Genomic DNA, 18,927 nt, shown 5'->3' with positions numbered 1-18,927 from the left:
GTCTTGCTTTGTTGCCCAGGCTAGAGTGAGTGCTGTGGCGTCAGCCTAGCTCACAGCAACCTCAAACTCCTGAGCTCAAGCAATCCTTCTGCCTCAGCCTCCTGAGTAGCTGGGATTACAAGCATGCGCCACCATGCCCAGCTAATTTTTCCTATATATTTTTAGTTGGCCAATTAATTTCCTTCTATTTTTGGTAGAGACAGGGTCTCGCTCTTGCTCAGGCTGGTTTCGAACTCCTGACCTTGAGTGATCCTCCCGCCTCAGCCTCCCAGAGTGCTAGGATTACAGGCATGAGGTGTTGAATTTCTTGAATGAAAAGTGCATATGATATAAATGAATTGTATACATTTAGGCTTTAGTGAAAATAGATGGTAAATGAAGTCAGGGTAGATAATAAGATACAACAGAATACATTAGTTTCCTGTAGCTGCAGTAACAAATTACTGCCAAGTTGGTGGATTTAAACAACATAATTTATTCTCTTACAATTCTGGAAGTCAGAAGTTGAAAATGAGTCTCACAGGGATAATATCAATGTGTCAGCAGGGCTGATTCCTTCTAGAGGCTCCAGGGGAGAATCTGTTCCTTGTTTCTTCTAGCTTTTAGAGACTGCTAGAATTCCTTGGCATTTGGTCACATCTTTCCAATCTCTGCTTCCAACTCTACAATGTCTTTCCTCTGACTCCTCCCGTGTCCTTCTTATAAGCATCATTGTGATTGTATCAGGCCTACCAGGATAATCTCCCAATCTCAAAGATCCATAATTTAACCACTTCTGCAAAGCCCCTTTTGCCATATAAAGTAACATTAATAAATTCTGGGAATTAAGACATGAACATATTTGGAGGGACCTTTATTCAGCCTATCACAGAGAATATACAAAGAATAAGAATAAAGGAACTGGTAATTCTGTAGTTCTTAAACTGAATTCACAGGAATTCATTTTATTATTATGTTTAACAGATATATGGTATAGATAGTCATGTGTATATAAAATATTTAATATTATATAATTTAAAACATTTTTAAAAGATAAAGAACTATAAATCAAACTAAGAAACACTGACAGTTCCATGAACAGGCAAAAGATAATGAGTATTCAAAGGGAACTGAGAAAGAAGAAAGCCAAAGCAGAAGTCAAAGGAAGACTCTTTCAAGAATGAGAAAGTCATCTTTTAGATTGCAAAGGTCATGTAAGATAAGGACTGAGAAGAACCTATTCAATTTAGCAACAGGGTCACTGTTGACCTTGCTGAAAGCTATTTCAGTGGAATAGTGGATGCCAAAGATAGACTGCTTTGGGCTGAGGAGTGCATGGGAGGTCACAAACTGGAAAAAGCCAAGTGCAGAAAATTCTTTCATATATTCATGAATAAATACTGCAAATAAATACACAGACAAGAATTGGGATCTAGACAAAACTTACAAAAGAAAAAAAAAAGGTAGGGAAGGGAGAAAGAAAACAAAAAGAAAAAGAAAGAAGCTATAAAATAAATAATAATGATGATGATATTAGCTATGATCATGCCACTGCATTCCACTCTGGGCAACAGAGTGAAACCCTATCACATGGGGAAAAAAAAGATGATATTGATGATGGGGAGGGGAAAGAGGGGACATTGTTGTTACAATTTATTAGGCACTTAGCATAAGCCAGGCACTGCACTATGCACTTTATATACTTTATGAAACAGGCATTAATATGTCAATTTTATAGAACAGGAAAATAGGAATAAGGAAAGCACAAAGCTAGGAGCTGTCAGAGCTGGGACTCAAACATAGGTAGAGCAGATTCCAAAACTTGTGCTCCTACTACTCTGCTAGACCAATATGATGGATCCAAAAAGTAGCTCAAGGATAAGCAGGCTAAAAATATAGTCTAAGGGCATGGTTAATATGATCAGCTAACAGAAAAATCTCTGGAAAGCAGTGTTTCCCAAAGCTAGAGTAAAGAGATTTTTTTTTTTTTTTTTTTTTTGAGACAAAGTCTCACTTTGTTGCCCAGGCTAGAGTGAGTGCTGTGGCATCAGCCTACACAGCAACCTCAAACTCCTGGGCTCAAGCAATCCTACTGCCTCAGCCTCCGGAGTAGCTGGGACTACAGGCATGTGCCACCATGCCCGGCTAATTTTTTCTATATATATTAGTTATTAGTTGGCCAATTAATTGCTTTCTATTTATAGTAGAGACAGGGTCTCGCTCTTACTCAGGGTGGTATCAAACTCTTAACCTCGAGCAATCCGCCCGCCTTGGCCTCCCAGAGTGTTAGGATTACAGCCATGAGCCACCGTGCCCAGCCAGTAAAGAGATAAAGGGAGTTGGTCACATCCACAGTTTGAACTCAAAGCCAAAAGATTAAATTTGAGACCAAAATAAAAACCTGAACCCTAATTAGGGGCCTCTTATAAGGAATAACTAGGATGGACATAAACCATCAACACCATCAGCAACAGAATAACAATGTTTTAAGTCACAACTAAGGAAAAAGGAATCTGAAATTTGTTAAGTAACCTCAGATGCACGTTGTATCCATTCCAGTGCTAACTATGCACTAAAATGGTACACTGAGACATTAATAAGATGGAAAATAAGACTACCACCAAAGTAATCAAAGATGAAAGTGGGACAGGAGTAAGAGCTTAAATTGCAGTTATTGAAGAAAAGTCTCTTAACTACCATTAAATGTTTTAGGCAACACTGGTGAAGAGAAAATATATGCTTACCCAGGGAATTAGATCATCCCTGCAGTCCCCAACCCCTGGCTGCATATCACCTCCTGAGCTCCATGCTACCTCCTCCGACCCATGACAGCCCCCCACCCTTGGTCCATGGAAAAACTGTCTTCTAGGAAACCAGTCCCTGATGCAAAAAAAGACTGGTGACTGCTGACCTAGGCTACTGAATTCAAAGAAAACTCTGTAGGTTGATCTTTGTTTGCTGAGATGTTATACACAGTCCCCGGTTGACTACCCTGACATAGTATAGGCATATACTGTTGTCACGAGTTCTTTTTTTTTTTTTTTTTTTTGAGACAGAGTCTCACTCTGTTGCCCAGGCTAGAGTGCCATGGCATCAGCCTACCTCACAGCAACTTCAAACTCCTGGACTCAAGCAATCCTTCTGCCTCAGCCTCCCAAGTAGCTGGGACTACAGGCATGTGCCACCATGCCCAGCTAATTTTTTCTATATACTTTTAGTTGGCCAATTAATTTCCTTCTATTTTTGGTAGAGACGGGGTCTCGCTCTTGCTCAGGCTGGTTTCAAACTCCTGACCTTGAGTGATCCTCCAGCCTCAGCCTCCCAGAGTGCTAGGATTACAGGCGTGAACCACCGTGCCCAGCCTCACAAGTTCTTTAGGTGTGAAATTTTATAGAAGAAATCATCTCTTCCCACAAGAACTTCTATTATTATTCATAGTTAAGTGAGTCGTAAGACCTCAATTTCCAGATTCTTTGTTATGTCCTTCAGAATAGGTGAATAAAGCAAATTCCAATAAGGGTGAATTATTTTACAACCCTGGGAATATATCAAACTATAATACAATTGCCAACAGACCATCTGAGATTGTTTACGTTACTGAGATTAAATAATATACCTAAAACAATTACTGCAGTGCCTAAGTGCTCAATAGACAACAGTTATTAGTCCAGGCCCAGTGGCTCACACCCGTAATCCTAGCACTTTGGGAGGCTGAGGCGGGAGGATCACTTGAAGTAAGGAGTTCAAGACCAGCCTGGGCAACAGCAAGTCCCCATCTCTACCAAAAATTTTTTAAAAGTAAGCCTGGCATGGTGGTATGCATCTGTAGTCCCAGCTGCTTGGGAGACTGAAGTAGGAGGATCACTCAAGCCCAGGAGTTGGAGGCTACAGTGAGCTATGATGATGCCACTGTACTCCAGCCTGGGCAGCAGAGCAAAATCCTGTTTCAAAAAACAAAAGCTATTAGACCCCTTATTATTAGCACCAAAAATAAAAAATAAAAATTTTAAAAAGAAGATTACAGAGACTCTTGAGCTATAAGGAAGTCTCTAACAAGTAACTATGGTGCTCATGTTAACACTCTCTGGGCCCATTTGTCACTTTAGCCACAGCTCAGACTCCCACATCCTCCAGCATCCCAGTTCAAGTGAACTCATGCCTCAGGGTCTTCAGAAGCATAAGTACAGAAGAGTTGACACATTTAACCAAAGGGGAATGATAGCTTATAGATGAATGTTCAAAGCCCTCCATGTTACAAGTTAGCAATACTGAGAATCATCGTCCGTGGGTTCCTTTACTGCTTACAGCAACAATCGCAATATCATACTTTTTGTTTCCTTTCTTATTCCCAGGCTTCTCACTCCTACTTCCTAGATCAACTCTCAAATAAACCACCTACATCCATGTCCTTGTCTCACACTCTACCTTAGGAGAAGCCAAACAAGACCCTGAAAAATGAATATCTAGCCTTCACTTGAACACTGTTAACCCTCAAAGTAGATGTTCTAAGGGCATACATCCTAGCAAAGTCTGTAGAAATGCAATCTTTTGAAACTAGAAAAGAAACACAAATATTTCACTAGATAAAATAGTCCTGTTCTTAATTCTGGAACAGGAAAGGAAAAGCTTTCATTACATTTGATTTCCAAGATTCCCATAATCTATAAGCATATAATATAGCAGTATAAGTAGAATTATAAACACTGAGTATATTATAGTAAATCCTTAGTCTGTTTAATCTGACTCAAATCAAGTATTTGCCCAGGATTTTTAAACTTAGTATCAGAGAAAGGGATTTTCAGTCCCTCCCTGATAATAAAGCTATGAGATATAAACCTGAAAAAATTTCCATCAGTTATGATAATTTGCCATGTAGGAAAAAACAACCTGAAATAGTAGCTGCCACTCAGAAAAAGACTTAGACAAACTGGAAAAAGAGAACATGTTGGCTTTCTAGCTCTGGTCCGTGAAACTAGCTAACTGCACCCCTGCCTTTTCCATTGCTTGGTAATATAAATCAATTCTCTCTTTGTGCCTAACCCAGTCATCTGAATTTCTAGGTTTCTATGAATTTCAAGTGAGAAAGGTCTAACATAAGAACTAGTATAAACAAAACATCATATAGACCTAATACTGCCTAAGGAAGGGTTACAAAGCCTGGGATCTATGAATCCTCTAGAAAGGTAAATCTGATTTTATATATATGAGTACATATATTTCTAGAGAGATGTCACCAAAACTCCTATCGGTTACTCAAAATAGATCATTGACCTCCACATCTCTCAAAGTTAAGATATGATGTTTCCTGGTCAATGATTCAATGTATTTTTCTGCCTCATCACTTGCACTGGAAACAAACTTCCATCTTTTATTAAATGCCATTATTTTCAACGAAGAATACCTGTATTTTGAAACCCTTTCTCTGCCCTATTTCCAAGATTCTGGTATGTGAATTCCTCTTTCTCCCACCACAGTTGAGAATCAATTGGTTAAGAATCTGATCATATGAAACATTTTCTGAGTCATTTTAGATCATTTAAATCCATTCAGATATGCTAAAATGCAAGAAATACTAGAATTTAGCTTTTCAAATAATCCATCCTAGAATGACTGGTCCCAGGTGAGATTACGGTAAGCACACTTCACCCTGTCTCTTTCACTGAATGCAACCATAAAATCTGGACAGTATGCAGGAGGCAGCTATTTAAAGGCTCTAAGAAGGAAATAGCAGGCAGATTAGGGAATTACAAGTATCCATGAAACAGCAGTGATTTGGCTATACTTTTTCCCTCTAACGTCCCCAGCTTGAACCTAACGCAGTTGGAAACCCAAAGTGAGCACTTCTCCAGTAGAAAGCACCGTATCCTAAGGAACAAAACAGAAAAGTAATACTCAAAGAAACTGTGGAAACTGACCATTTTTTCCTCTTTTCTCTATTCTCTCACACACCATGAACCAGCCATATGCAATCCTGTGACCATATGCGGTGGTAATAACGGAAACCTGCAGGAGCCAAAAATCTGAAGAAGGGTCCTTCATTCTCCATTCATTGGAGATGTGGTTCTAAGAAGGTGGGGCCAACATCTCTCTCTCTCTCTCTCTGGTGCAACTGTGGATCTGCACTACAGAGCAAGGTAATGAAAGCTACAAGTTTCTGGGCAAACACTGAAAAGAAAGAGAAACCACAGGGAACTAGATTCTTAGAACAAAATGGAATTAAACTAGAAACCACTAACAAAAAGATAAAAGAAAAATCTCTAAATAAGTGGAAATTAAACAAACAACTTCTAAATAATTCATGGATCAAAAAGAAAGTGTCAAGGGAAATAAAATATTTTGAACCAAATGAAAATAAAATATAACATATCAAAACTTGTGGGATGAAAAAAAAAACAGAATATGAAGAAAAACTTCCTAGCTTATTTTATGAGTCCAGCATTACCGTGACAGCAAATCTAAACAAAGACAGTACAAAAAAGAAAACTACAGATCAATATCCTTCATAGATATAGATGTAAAAATGCTAAACAAGATATCAGCAAATCAAATACTACAATACACAAAAAGAATTAACACGATTTAGTGGGGCTTATTCTGAGAATACACGGCTGGTTCAATATTTGAAAGTCAATTATAATCTACCATATTAGCAGTAAAGAAGAAAAATCACTAGAATATGCCAACTGATACATAAAAGGCATTAGATAAAATATAACATCCATTCATGATAAAAACTATTAGCCTTCCTCATCTAAAGAAGGGTATTTCTACCAAAAAAAAACTGCTTTATTTAACATTATATTTAATGGTATTAGAAAAATGGGAAAACCGAATGCTTTCCCTTAAGATTGATAAATGACCTGTCACTGCTCTTATTTAACATCCTCCTGGAAATCGAAAAGAAATAAAAGGCCTCATGATAAGGAAAAGAAGAAATAAATTTTTCCTATCCACAGACAGCATGACTATCTACTTAGAAAATCCCAAAGAATCTAGAAAAACTTATAAAAACTTATAGAACTAACAAGTGTATTTGGCAAGGTTGCAAGTTACAAAGTCAACCTCAAAAATCGCATTTCTACACGAATAGAAAATAAACCGGGCGTGGTGGCTCACGCCTATAATCTTAGCACTCTGGGGGGCCGAGGCTGGCAGATTGCTTGAGGTCAGGAGTTGGAAACCAGCCTGAGCGAGACTCCATCTCTACCAAAAATAGAAAGAAATTAATTGACCAACTAAAAATATATATACAAAAAATTATCCGGGCATGGTGGCACATGCCTGTAGTCCCAGTTACTCGGGAGGCTGAGGCAGGAGGATCGCTTGAGCCCAGGAGATTGAGGTTGCTGTGAGCTAGGCTGATGCCACAGCACTCACTCTAGCCTGGGCAACAAAGTGAGACTCTGTCTCAAAAAAAAAAAAAAAATGCTACTCACCATAGCTCCCCAAAATTGAGATACTTTGGCATAAATCTAACAAAATATACATAGAATCTACACATTCAAAATTACAAAACACTGATGAAAGAAATAACTCAATGAAGATATAACATGTTTATGGAAGACTCAATGCAGTAAAAATGTCAACTCTTCCCAATTTAATCTATAGATTTAATGCAATATCAAAATCCCAGCAGGATTTTTCATGGATATAATGAAGCAGATTCTAACGTTTAGATGAAAAAGAACTAGAAGAGCTAAAACAACTTTGAAAAAGAAGAATGAAGTTGGAAGAATCACATCTGCTCAATTATAATACACATTTGCTATAAAGCTACCCAAACAAATAAGGCTAACTGTTGACAAAGGTACAAAAACAATTAAATGAAAAAAGGATAATCTTTACAATAGTGGTGAAACAATGTACATATGCAAAAAAATAATCTTGACTTAAACTTCACACTTTATACAAAAGTTCATTCAAAATGAATCACAGATTTAAATATAAAACATAAAAATTCAAAACTCTAAGAAAATACAGAAAAAACTCTTCAGGGTCTGGGGTTAGGCAAAGAGCTCTTAGATATAACAACAAAAGCATAATCCATGAAAGAAAGAAACTGGTAAGCTAACTATATCAAAATTAAGAACTTTTATAATACTTTGTGAAGCATAGTGTTAACAGAATGAGAAAGAAAAGCTACAGACTGGAAGAAAATATTTGCAAACCAAATATCTTCCTGGTGGAGTTCAAGACACACTACCCAAAATATGTCACACTGAAATACTGAAAAATGGCAGAAGCAGGAAGGTCTCTTTGACCTTCCCCCAACCCTTCTTTCCTGAAGCAGATCACTTGTTAATCTGGCTTTTGTTACAGGGGTCTCAGCCATGAACCTAGCATAGACAGAGAAAAAGATATTTTTTCTTACCTACATGACAAAGCATTTGTCTCCAGAATATTTTAAGAACTATAAAAGCTGAACAGTAAGAAAATAACACAATGTAAAAATGGGCAAAAGATATGAATACTTTACCAAAGTTCATCATCATCAGACGTTAGGAAAATGCATATTAAAGCCATAATGAAAGGCTAGGCGTGGTAGCTCGCATATTAAAGCCATAATGAAAGGCTAGGCGTGGTAGCTCATGCCTGTAATCCTCACACTTTGGAGAGGTTGAGGTGGAAGGATTGAGATAAAGAGTTCAAGACTAGCCTGAGCAGCCAGGTGGGCAAGGTGGCTCATCCCTGTAATCCTAGCACTCTGGGAAGGGAGGCGGGGAGATCACTCAAGGTCAGGAGTTCGAAACCAGCCTGAGCAAGAGCGAGACCCCGTCTCTACTAAAAATAGAAATTAATTGGCCAACTAAAATATATATATATGTGTGTGTGTGTTTGTGTGTGTGTGTGTGTAGAAAAAATTAGCTGGGCATGGTGGCACATGCCTGTAGTCCCAGCTACTTGAGAGGCTGAGGCAGAAGGATTGCTTGAGCCCAGGAGTTTGAGGTTGCTGTGAGCTAGGCTAATGCCATGGCACTCTAGCCCAGGCAACAGAGAGAGAGAGAGAGAGACTGTCTTAAAAAAGAAAAAAAAAGAAAGACCAGCCTGAGAATCATTACAAGACCCCATCTATACAAAAAACAGTAAAATTAGCCAGGTGTGGTAGCATGTACCTACATTCCCAGCTACTCAGGAGGCTGAAGCAGGAGGATTGCTTGAGCCCAGGAGTATGAGGTTGCAGTGAGGTATGATGACACCACTGCACTCTAGCCTGGGCAACGGAGTGAGACTCCATCTCCAAAAAAATACGGTAATGAGTTAGCCATCATGGAAATAAAATCATAATGAGATACCACTTCTTAAACTCATTAGGATGGCTATTTAAAAAAAGAGAGATATTAATAATAACAATATTGAAAAGGATGTGAAAACACTGGAACCTTCATTCACTACTAGTGGGAATGATGCAACCACTTTAGAAAACAGTCTGGCAGTTACTCAACAGGCTAATATACAATTATTACATTATCCTGCAATCCTACTCTGTGTATTTCCCCAAAAGAATATAAACATATGTCCATACAAAAACTTGTACACAAATATTCATAAAACATTGTTAATAATAGCCGAAAGGTGGAAACAACCCAAATATCCAACAAAAATAAAATATGGTTTGTCCACACAATAGAATACTATTCTTCAATAAAAAAGAATAAAGTATTGATATATGCTACAACTTGGATGAACCTTGAAAACATTACGCTAAGTAAAAGAAGCCTGTAACAAAAGACCATATATTATATGATTTCATTTGTATGAAATGGCCATAACAGGCAAATCTACAATGACAAAAAGTAGTTAGTCTATTACCTAGGGCTGGAGGGAAGGGAGAAATGGGGAATGACTGCTAATGGGTAGGGGGTTTCTTTTTGGAGTGATAAAAATGTTCCAAATTAACTGTAGTTATGGTTGCACAACTCTGTGAACATACTAAAACCTATCAAATTGTATACTTTATATGAATAAATTTTATAGTATATGAATTAAAGTTCAATACAGTTGTTCTGAAGTAAAAACCCACAATGAAATACCATTATACACATATAAGAATGGCTAAAATAAAAAAATAGTGACAATACCAATGTTAACGAGAATGCAAAACAACTAAAACTTTCAGACACTGCTGGTAGAAAGCAAAATGGTATAATCACTCTAAAAAATAGCTTGACAGTTTCTTATATAGTTAAAGATATACTTACCGATGACCCAGGAATCTCTTTCCCAGGCATCTACTCTAGAAAAACAAAATCACATTCACACAAAATCCTATACACAAATGTTTACAGCAGCTTTATTTATAATTGCCAAAAACTAGAAATAATCTAGATGTCCTTGAATAGGTGAATGGGTAAAGAAACTGTGCTAGATCCACACAATGGAATACTACATAATAGTAAAAAGGACTGAACTATTGCTACAACTACTTACATGAATCTCAAAGGCATTGTGATGCATAAAAGAAGCCAATCTCAAAAGGTTGTATACTGTATGATTCCATTTATATTACAGTCTCAAATTACAAAACTATAGAGATGAAGAAAAGATAACTGTGGACAGGGATTATAGGAGTTAGGGAGGGACAACACCATGGAGTCTTCAGGGTGATGAAATCTTGGTATTCTATATCCTGATACAACACAGTGTAACAACTATTTACAAACCATTACATTGTATTCTGTACCCTGATTACAGTGGTGGTTATACAAATCTATCAGTATATTAAATCTCTTAAGAACTATATGTCAAAAGAAAAAAATGAATTTTTTTTAATAACTTTAAAAATAAAATTTTTAAAAATTCAACCTAGAGTCAACTTTTTTCCTTAGTACAATCTCAGCCCACTAAACCACTACCTCTGATCATCTCATTTAATTAAAAGTACAATATACAGTTCAAAGAAAGACACTAGAAAAATGGAAAACATTGTAGGGAATACCAAGAGGTAGTAAAGCATCAAGAAATCTGGTCATCCATGAAGAGTAAACAGACTGAAGATGCTAAGCCTGGAGCACAGACTTGCAGTGAGAATGAGTGATGACAAATGTCTTCAATTATCTGGAAGGGCTGAAAGTGCATAGGGCGTTAGACTTGTTCTATATTGTTTCAAAGAAAAACATCATTTACCAATAAGTCTAAAAGCATAGAGTGTTTTCTAGGGCTACCAGAAATTCACCATACTTACTCAACAGCTAGATAATCAAGAAGCAGAAAGTTCCAGAGATTCTTGCATTACATAAAGGGTCAGACTTAATGATTCTAGAGTTTTCTTCCAACTCAAACATTATATGAATCTATGAACTATAATTGCTAGTTAATCTACAAAAGTAGAAGGTACCGAACATCTGAAAATATACCCCTTCCTGCCCAAATATCACTTTTCATTGCACAAAAGTAAATATTAAAACATACTTTAAGTTTCATATTTTTAAAAAGGCTAAATATAAAATCTTAATAAGTCATATTATGAGATATATTTTATTTCCTCAAATCTCATTTGTATCAAGATTAAAATTAAATTCAAATTACTAATGTCTAATTAAGTCTAATTTCAGACTTAAAAGACAAAAGTTATAAATTTCATGTGAATTTCTATAAGTATATTTAAGAAACCTCTTGAAAAAGTATTATTCTTTCCATACAAAGAGTAGTAGTCCTCAAAAGAGCCAAAACATCTGTATTCACTTTAAAGCTTATCAAGACTGACTGACATTTTTAGGAGAAGCATATGGCTTGCTGAACAGTCATCTAGAACAGGATCTTTTGTCTAGTAAGCCCTATTCAAGGACCATTTACTTATGTATGAAGTGGCTGAATAAAGGAAAGAACATATTTTTGAGTCCTAGAAAACACAAAGAAATAAACTCTTTTTCTAGCTTTGTTTAAAGACAGAGCAAAACATATTGCAAAAGCAGTCACTTCTTTACTCTCAGAGACAGTGCTCTCAACATTTGAAACAATTCTAAGAAATCACTGAAACAAAAGAACTCTAGAGAAGCATGAAACTTTCTTAGAGAACTATATCCAGCCCAAGACCACCTCCCTAAAAAAGTCATTTCCATTTTAAAGGATAAAACACTTTCTTCTTAAAACTCTGAAGGGCAGAGTTCAACAGCTGTGCTATATTAAACCTGAGCCCTTCCAAAAGGAAGAACAAGAGTCTCCAGAGAGGGAGTAACATGGCCTGCTTTCTCCAAAATTATCAACATGCCTTCTTTGCCTCTAAGGAAAGTTTCTCCAAGAAAATGCCTCTATGTAGTGCATGGGTGAAAAGCATAAAACTTAATTTAGATTAGGAAAATATGCAAAAATGGAAGCACTTTTGTTTCTGGAAATCTCCCCCACCCCTTTCCCAAGGAAAAATGTATTTCTGAAGTCTTTCAAGATATAGAATGGAAACTATTAAAAAAGAAATCAGTAGTTTTGAGCCCTAGCTGGCCATTAGAATCACTATACAGCTAAGCATCAACCTAAACTAACTGAACCTCCTTAGATTAGGGCCAAGACATTTGATCTTTAAAGCACACAACAGGTAATTTTGATGCACAGTAAGGGTTTAAAAACTATGGAACTGGAGAATGATCCCATAAAGGAAAAATTAAGTCTAGTGAGTCCAAACAAGAAGAAATGGAAACATATGAGCAACTAACTAGTTCTAAAGAACCTAAGTTTGTATTTACCCATTAAAATAGTCAATAGCAGACAACAGAACAGAACTCGAAACAGGAATTCTGAATTGCTCTCATGTCATTACTTAAAAGAGAAAAGACTTAGAATAGTTTACTAAAATATTCAAATATTTAGATGAAAGTTGTTAAGAAGAATGTAGTTGCTATGTAATTAAGATACAATAAGGTTCCATCAGGATCTTTGGACTCTGAAAACTAGGAAAGAAACGTTGTAAGAGCTCATATATTAAATGTAATTATCTGTTAACCTTAAAAAAGTTCAAGGCTTTAATCAAAAAAAGTAAACTTCTGCCATCATCAGTGCTCCATTAAGCCTACTTGATTTTATACAAAATTCTAATAGCTTTAGTTTCTTGATATTCAAGCCCGTGATAAATGAAAAATTGGTGGTGAAACTGCTAAAGGGAAGCAGATCAGTCAAAGAAGAATACAAAACACTATTAAAAAGCAGACACGTGAACTCAGAAAGCATAGCAGGCACTTGATAGTTTTTAAAGGCAGAATACACAACTATTTTTCCTAATGATCACTGCAGTAAGAAAAAAGAAGAAATACATCCAGTATGTCTCATTTAACACATACATTTTATATCTTTTAAGAGGGTAAAAAAAAGCATAATCAAGTCACCAACATAAAATCTTTCACCAAAAATTGTAACAAGATTCAGGGGGGAAAAAGTTAGCTAAAAAAAATGTAACAGAAAACTAATTCCTCATTTGGAGACTCTCACTGTACAAAAGGAACACTGAAAAGTAAAGATAAGAGCACCAGATAATTTCTCAAAGACCACACCTTACAGAGAAGACACTGAGGTGTTCATTTATTATTATCAAACATAATATTCCTCACTACTAAAGTCAACATACTCATTTAGACTGCTAAATCAAACTACAGTAAACCCTTCATGGGTTCCACATCATGGATTTAACCAACTGCAGGCCAAAAATATTCAGGGGCAGGGGAAGCTAAATTGGTACTGAACATGAACAGACTTTTTTTCTGTTATTGTGCCTTAAAAAATACAGTATAACAACTATTTACAAAGCTATTTACATTGTATTAGGCATAAGTAATCTAGAAATGGTTTAAAGTATACTGGAGGGTATGCATAGGTTATACACAAATACTACACCATTTTAATACCAGGGACTTGAGGCATCTGTGGATTTTGGTATCTAAAGGGAGTCCTGGAACCAATCCCCTAGGGATTCTGAGGGACAACTGTATTTCCTAGCAATGGAAATTTAACCAATTTCACTTCTGTACCTGTTTCCTCACCTGAAAAACGAGGATAAGAATATGTGAGTTCATTGGATTACTGTGGGAAACACATGAGATAACGTAGGTGAAATGCTTGGCACAGTGGCTGATGCTCAGTAAGCTAAAGATAAATGTTAGCTGCTGTTATTAATTTGTGCTCAAAAATAAATTCTCAAAAACGATTCTCAACTTCTACCAAGGGATATATTTTAGAAGCTTTTTCCATATTCACCTTACCCATAAACAGACGCCTTTTAGCAGGTATTACACAGGAACCAAGTTGTTCTATCTTGCTCCATTAAGCTCCATATACTATTAACTTTTAAAAAACTTCAGGTAATGTTAGTTACTATCATTACAAAAAAGTTCTGAAGTTCCAATAAGTACTCTGCCTTTTGCTTTCTTAAATTTGAATACAAAAGAGGTATGAGGACATTTGTTAAAGTGTATGAGTTTCCATTCCAAAACAACTTCAGTCCAGAAGTTAACAAAGTTCTAGGTGAATACACTAAACTCAGATCATTGCAAATAATTAGAAAGAATATAGGTTGTAGATATTTTATATTCACATTTATGTAGGTTAGTGCCTATTTGGCTTTCACTGATGAGGCCAATAATACAAGTATTGCCTATGGTTTCTTGCTTTTCCTCACAATCACTCATCTCTAAATAAGTATTTATTCACCTGATAAGCATTTACCTGCTATGTTCAAGCCATTACACTAGGTGCCATGAAGTATACAAAAATAAAAATTTGTTCTTGCCCTCAAAAAGCCTGTGACCTCACTATTGATATATCAGTGCATGTGCTAAACCTTGCTCATTTGCAAATGTGTGTGTGCATAAAATAGAGTTAAGTGTAAGTTGTTATGCTGAGGTAACTAACAATCTGAACATCTTTGTGGTTACAACAAAGGTTTATATCTCACTCAACTTATATTTTATATACCCTATAAGAATCAGTTTCTGCTTTGCACCACGTTGTCTTCAAACCAGGATTTGGGCTAAAAGAGCAGACCCCACCTGAGATATGTCCATCTCATACCAGAGAGAAAAGGAACATGGCAGAATATGGGACAATCCTTAAAGCTTCTGTTTGACATGGTATATCATTTCCACTAACATATCACTGGCTAAAGCAAGTCACTTGGCCAATGGTTAGGGATATATAATCCTGTAACAGGGAATGGTAGTGAATACTTTAAATAATAATGCAATCTATTTTAATATCTATCACCAGAAGTAAAGTATTCAGGCTATTCCAACTAACAGTAAAATTAGGATTTATCTGGAGAAAGTTTACAATGTGCCGGACATGATTCTCATATTTATATGAATTAAAATATTAATTTTCCTAATAAGAATTCAACAAAGATGTCTGCTATTAATAAAAACTAATCAACTAAGTATGGGTATTTAGAAATGAAGAAAATAAGCAAAACAAAGAAACCTACTAGAAGACACTTTAGAAACATTTCAAGCCCTCAAAACTTGGTTTTGATGTATTAGATAGATAGTAAAAGTAGCTGCTCCTCGGACAGGAATTTGTTTTTCCAGTTTATTTGAAATAGAAGTCAACCTATTGGTCTCAAATGTCCAAAATGTGTCTCAAATTTGGATTGAGCTTCTTCCCAGCCAAGTGTAATATACACAGAACTCTTGTCAACCTTAAGAACTGCTTACTTATTAAAGATGTCTGCAAACTCAATTTCATACTGGCTTATCTAATGCTGAAAAAGGAAACAGAGAAAGTGAATAAAGCCAGAGACTGAAGCACAAAATAGGCCTCACAAAGAGGTCTCATACACTCAGTCTCCACCATAGTCATTAATTAACACCCTCCAGGGATTTACCACCCTAAAGACCTATGTTTGACACAAGAACTAGTAAAAATTAAGAAAGGATGATACAGGGCTAGGTGAGATAAGTATACAGGAATAATTTAAATAAATAAATAACACCACTGCATCGAATATCCTGAGTCCTAAGAACTGCTATTTTGAAATACAGTGCCATTTTATCTGGCTAGTAGATTAATATCCTAAATAGTTAAATTTACCCAGGAAAATCTCTTTAAAAAGACAGGGAAAGTAAGGATAAATGTAGACAATTAACCTGTTCTCTCCTCCTTCATGTTCAGTCCAGGGAAATGAGAAGCACATGGAAACTGAGAATCACTCTAGAGCACAAGCTCAAGTGATTAATTAGATCAGCTGAATCGTCTGCAATATTTAAATATCTTTGCTCTCTCTTGTGTATATGTTGTTGGGTTTTTGTTTGGCTTTTTGTTTATCGATATACTATAATTGAATTCATATAAGTTAATATAGCAGCTCACTACATCCTTCCATTGATAATTCTTTTCTTCTGTTCCCTACTGCCCTCCTTACCTCATGCCTTACTGTTTCCACTTCCCATATTTTACTCAAGTGATCTGAAATGTTATATCAATTGCAAATGTTATTCTAAGTATTACAATAAAATAAATTCTAGGTATAGATTTCCTCATTAATTGATTGTCTTTCCACTCAACCTTTTCAAATCCTATTACACTCAAATCATAATGGAAAAAGAGCACTTAAGGATGAAAAGCAAATAATATGTAAGGTGGAGAGCCCATAAATTTCCCTCAAAATGAGATGAACATTATAAGCTCTTCAGATTAAAAAAAAAAAGTATAGAAAGCAAGTAAATATGTTAATTTGTATTTAAAAATTGTTTTCCTTGTTTTGAGGTGTGAAAAAAAGATCATCTCATATGATTTAAAATTTTATTTTCAATTCTATCACAACACACTTACAAGCAGAAACTCTAAAATTTGGAAATGTAGTAATAACTATCATTAGTTTCCTAAATCTAGTATCATCTTAACTTCAACTACTATAATTGTCGACAAAATGGTTGTGACTTAAACTTAGATATATAGCCATGTTTTTTTTTTTTTTTTTTTTTTTTGAGACAGAGTCTCGCTTTCTTGCCTAGGCTACAGTGAGTGCCATGGCGTCAGCCTAGCTCACAGCAACCTCAAACTCCTGGGCTCAAGCAATCCTCCTGCCTCAGCCTCCCGAGTAGCTGGGACTACAGGCACGAGCCACCATGCCCGGCTGATTTTATATTATATATATTAGTTGGCCAATTAATTTCTTTCTATTTTTATGGTAGAGACGGGGTCTCGCTCAGGCTGGTTTTGAACTCCTGACCTTGAGCAATCCGCCCGCCTCGGCCTCCCAGAGTGCTAGGATTACAGGCGTGAGCCACCGCGCCCGGCCTATAGCCATGTTTTGATTAGCCATGCACCAGTGGTCCCTTCAAATTTGTTTTCAGTTCTGGGTCTTTGGTGAGTACATTATTATTTGGGAATGCAGAATTAATCCCTATACTCTCTAGGGGGGAAATAACTAATCTGTGTCACAGTTGTACTAGCCCTAAATTAACTACTGGAGTATTTTACCTTAGAGAAATACTTTCCATCCCTCTAGTTCCCCATATGTAGAACATGTAATTACAAACTTATCATTTACCTTTCCCCAATCTTAGCACCCATATTTTCTCAGTGACTCTATACTATGTATATACTGCTCTACTATTGCATTTAAGCCTTTTCAGAAGCAACTGACACTACCCAGGACACCCTCTGCTTCCCCTCCGAATACCCACTATTTAAAACCTTAATAAAACTCATCTTTAAAATTTTTTTCTAATTAACTCATCCCAACTATCTTCATTTCCTTTCTATTTAATACTAAATTAACTAGCATTCTATTGGGCACTCATCAATTTTTAACCACCCACATTTCTCCTATCCCCTTCACATCTCTCCATCCAATCTTTCCATCTTCGTTTCAGTATGTGTGTGAATGTATGGTATTAGTACCATAAAAAATTCAGGAAAATTCGGAAAAACATGGAACTGTAGTATTAAGAAATACAGTCGAAAAAAACTCTTCACATAAACGCTTCAAGGCAAAACAATAGCAACACTCCCTGAATTACTGTAAGCCTTTAATAACATTGTGGATGGAAAGCCTCAGGCATTACTTTCAGTCTTTTAAAAAATTATCTTCCAGTACTACTAGCAGTGATATTATTACAAACACTGAATTCCAAACATGTTTTCTCCCAAGCAGACCGATGACTAAAACAATCTTTTTGTTCAGATACCCACACAAAACCACTTAAAGCAAAGGAAAAAAGGGACTTAACTATCCAGTAAAGACTGGAGTGGTGGGCAAACAGGTGACAAATGGAAGGATGCGGAAACTAGAGACAGCAATCAGAAAGACTCCTCCCCTTCTCTGGGGGTAGGGTTCAGCTCACAGCTCCACGGGCAACCCCTCCCCACATAACCTCTCCCTCTGCCACACGACAAAAGTTTCCAAGAAACCAGAGGTTCTCCTCCCCCTCCACGAATTCACACCCCCACTCGCCTGGCCAGCGCCCCTTCATCGCAGCTAGTCCCAGGCCTGCCCGCCCTCTCCTGAGAAAAGGGTCAGCAGAGGACGCTTTCCCCGAAGCCTCATCAGGGACTCAGCCAGCAGAGACTCTGCAAAAGTGGAGGGACCAGAGAAGCTTGAAGAAGCAGCCTGATAATTCTGTTACCTGGTCGGGACCCTGGAAAGGGAATTAGCCGCTATAGCTACTGCCCTTGTCCACCACAGAGCCTGCTTCAGCGCCCCTGACATTGAGACCGCCGCCATCTTGCTGCAGGCAAACATCAGGATGGGAAGACGGGTCGCCGCAAGGGACTAACTTCCTTCGTTTTCAAGCCAGTGCAACCGCAAAGTATCAGAGTTCTATGGGGGGTTGTTTGCTTTTAAATACTGGGAAAGAGGCGAAAGATTTGGTTGAAAGAAGTAAGAAGGAAAGTGGATGGGGAAAAAATGCAGAAGTGCATTAGGTGTAAATATTACCCCCATAAACTATAATCGTTGTTGTTTGTTAGGACCTGTTTATTTACAATGGTAATAAAAAGACCAAAAGAAAATACTTGCAAATTTAAACA

At 36.7% G+C, this 18,927-nt stretch overlaps 1 protein-coding gene across 2 annotated transcripts in view; it reads right to left on the bottom strand.

The window, feature by feature from the left end:
• NDUFS4 (NADH:ubiquinone oxidoreductase subunit S4) overlaps window positions 1-18,679 on the bottom strand; it is a 109,651-nt gene extending 90,972 nt beyond the window's left edge. For both annotated transcript variants that reach the window (XM_012756749.3, XM_012756748.3), the window contains exon 1: window positions 18,525-18,679. In XM_012756749.3, coding sequence (XP_012612203.1) covers window positions 18,525-18,640 — 116 coding nt within the window. In that variant the 5' untranslated portion in view covers window positions 18,641-18,679. The remainder of the gene's footprint in view (window positions 1-18,524) is intronic.
• Between the last annotated feature and the right edge of the window lie 248 nt (window positions 18,680-18,927).

The sequence above is a fragment of the Microcebus murinus genome, chromosome 11 (assembly GCF_040939455.1).
Source record: "Microcebus murinus isolate Inina chromosome 11, M.murinus_Inina_mat1.0, whole genome shotgun sequence".
Classification (NCBI taxonomy): Eukaryota; Metazoa; Chordata; class Mammalia; order Primates; family Cheirogaleidae; genus Microcebus; species Microcebus murinus.
The sequence above is the reverse complement of the archived record's forward strand: the minus strand, read 5'-3'. Positions and strand labels throughout refer to the sequence as shown.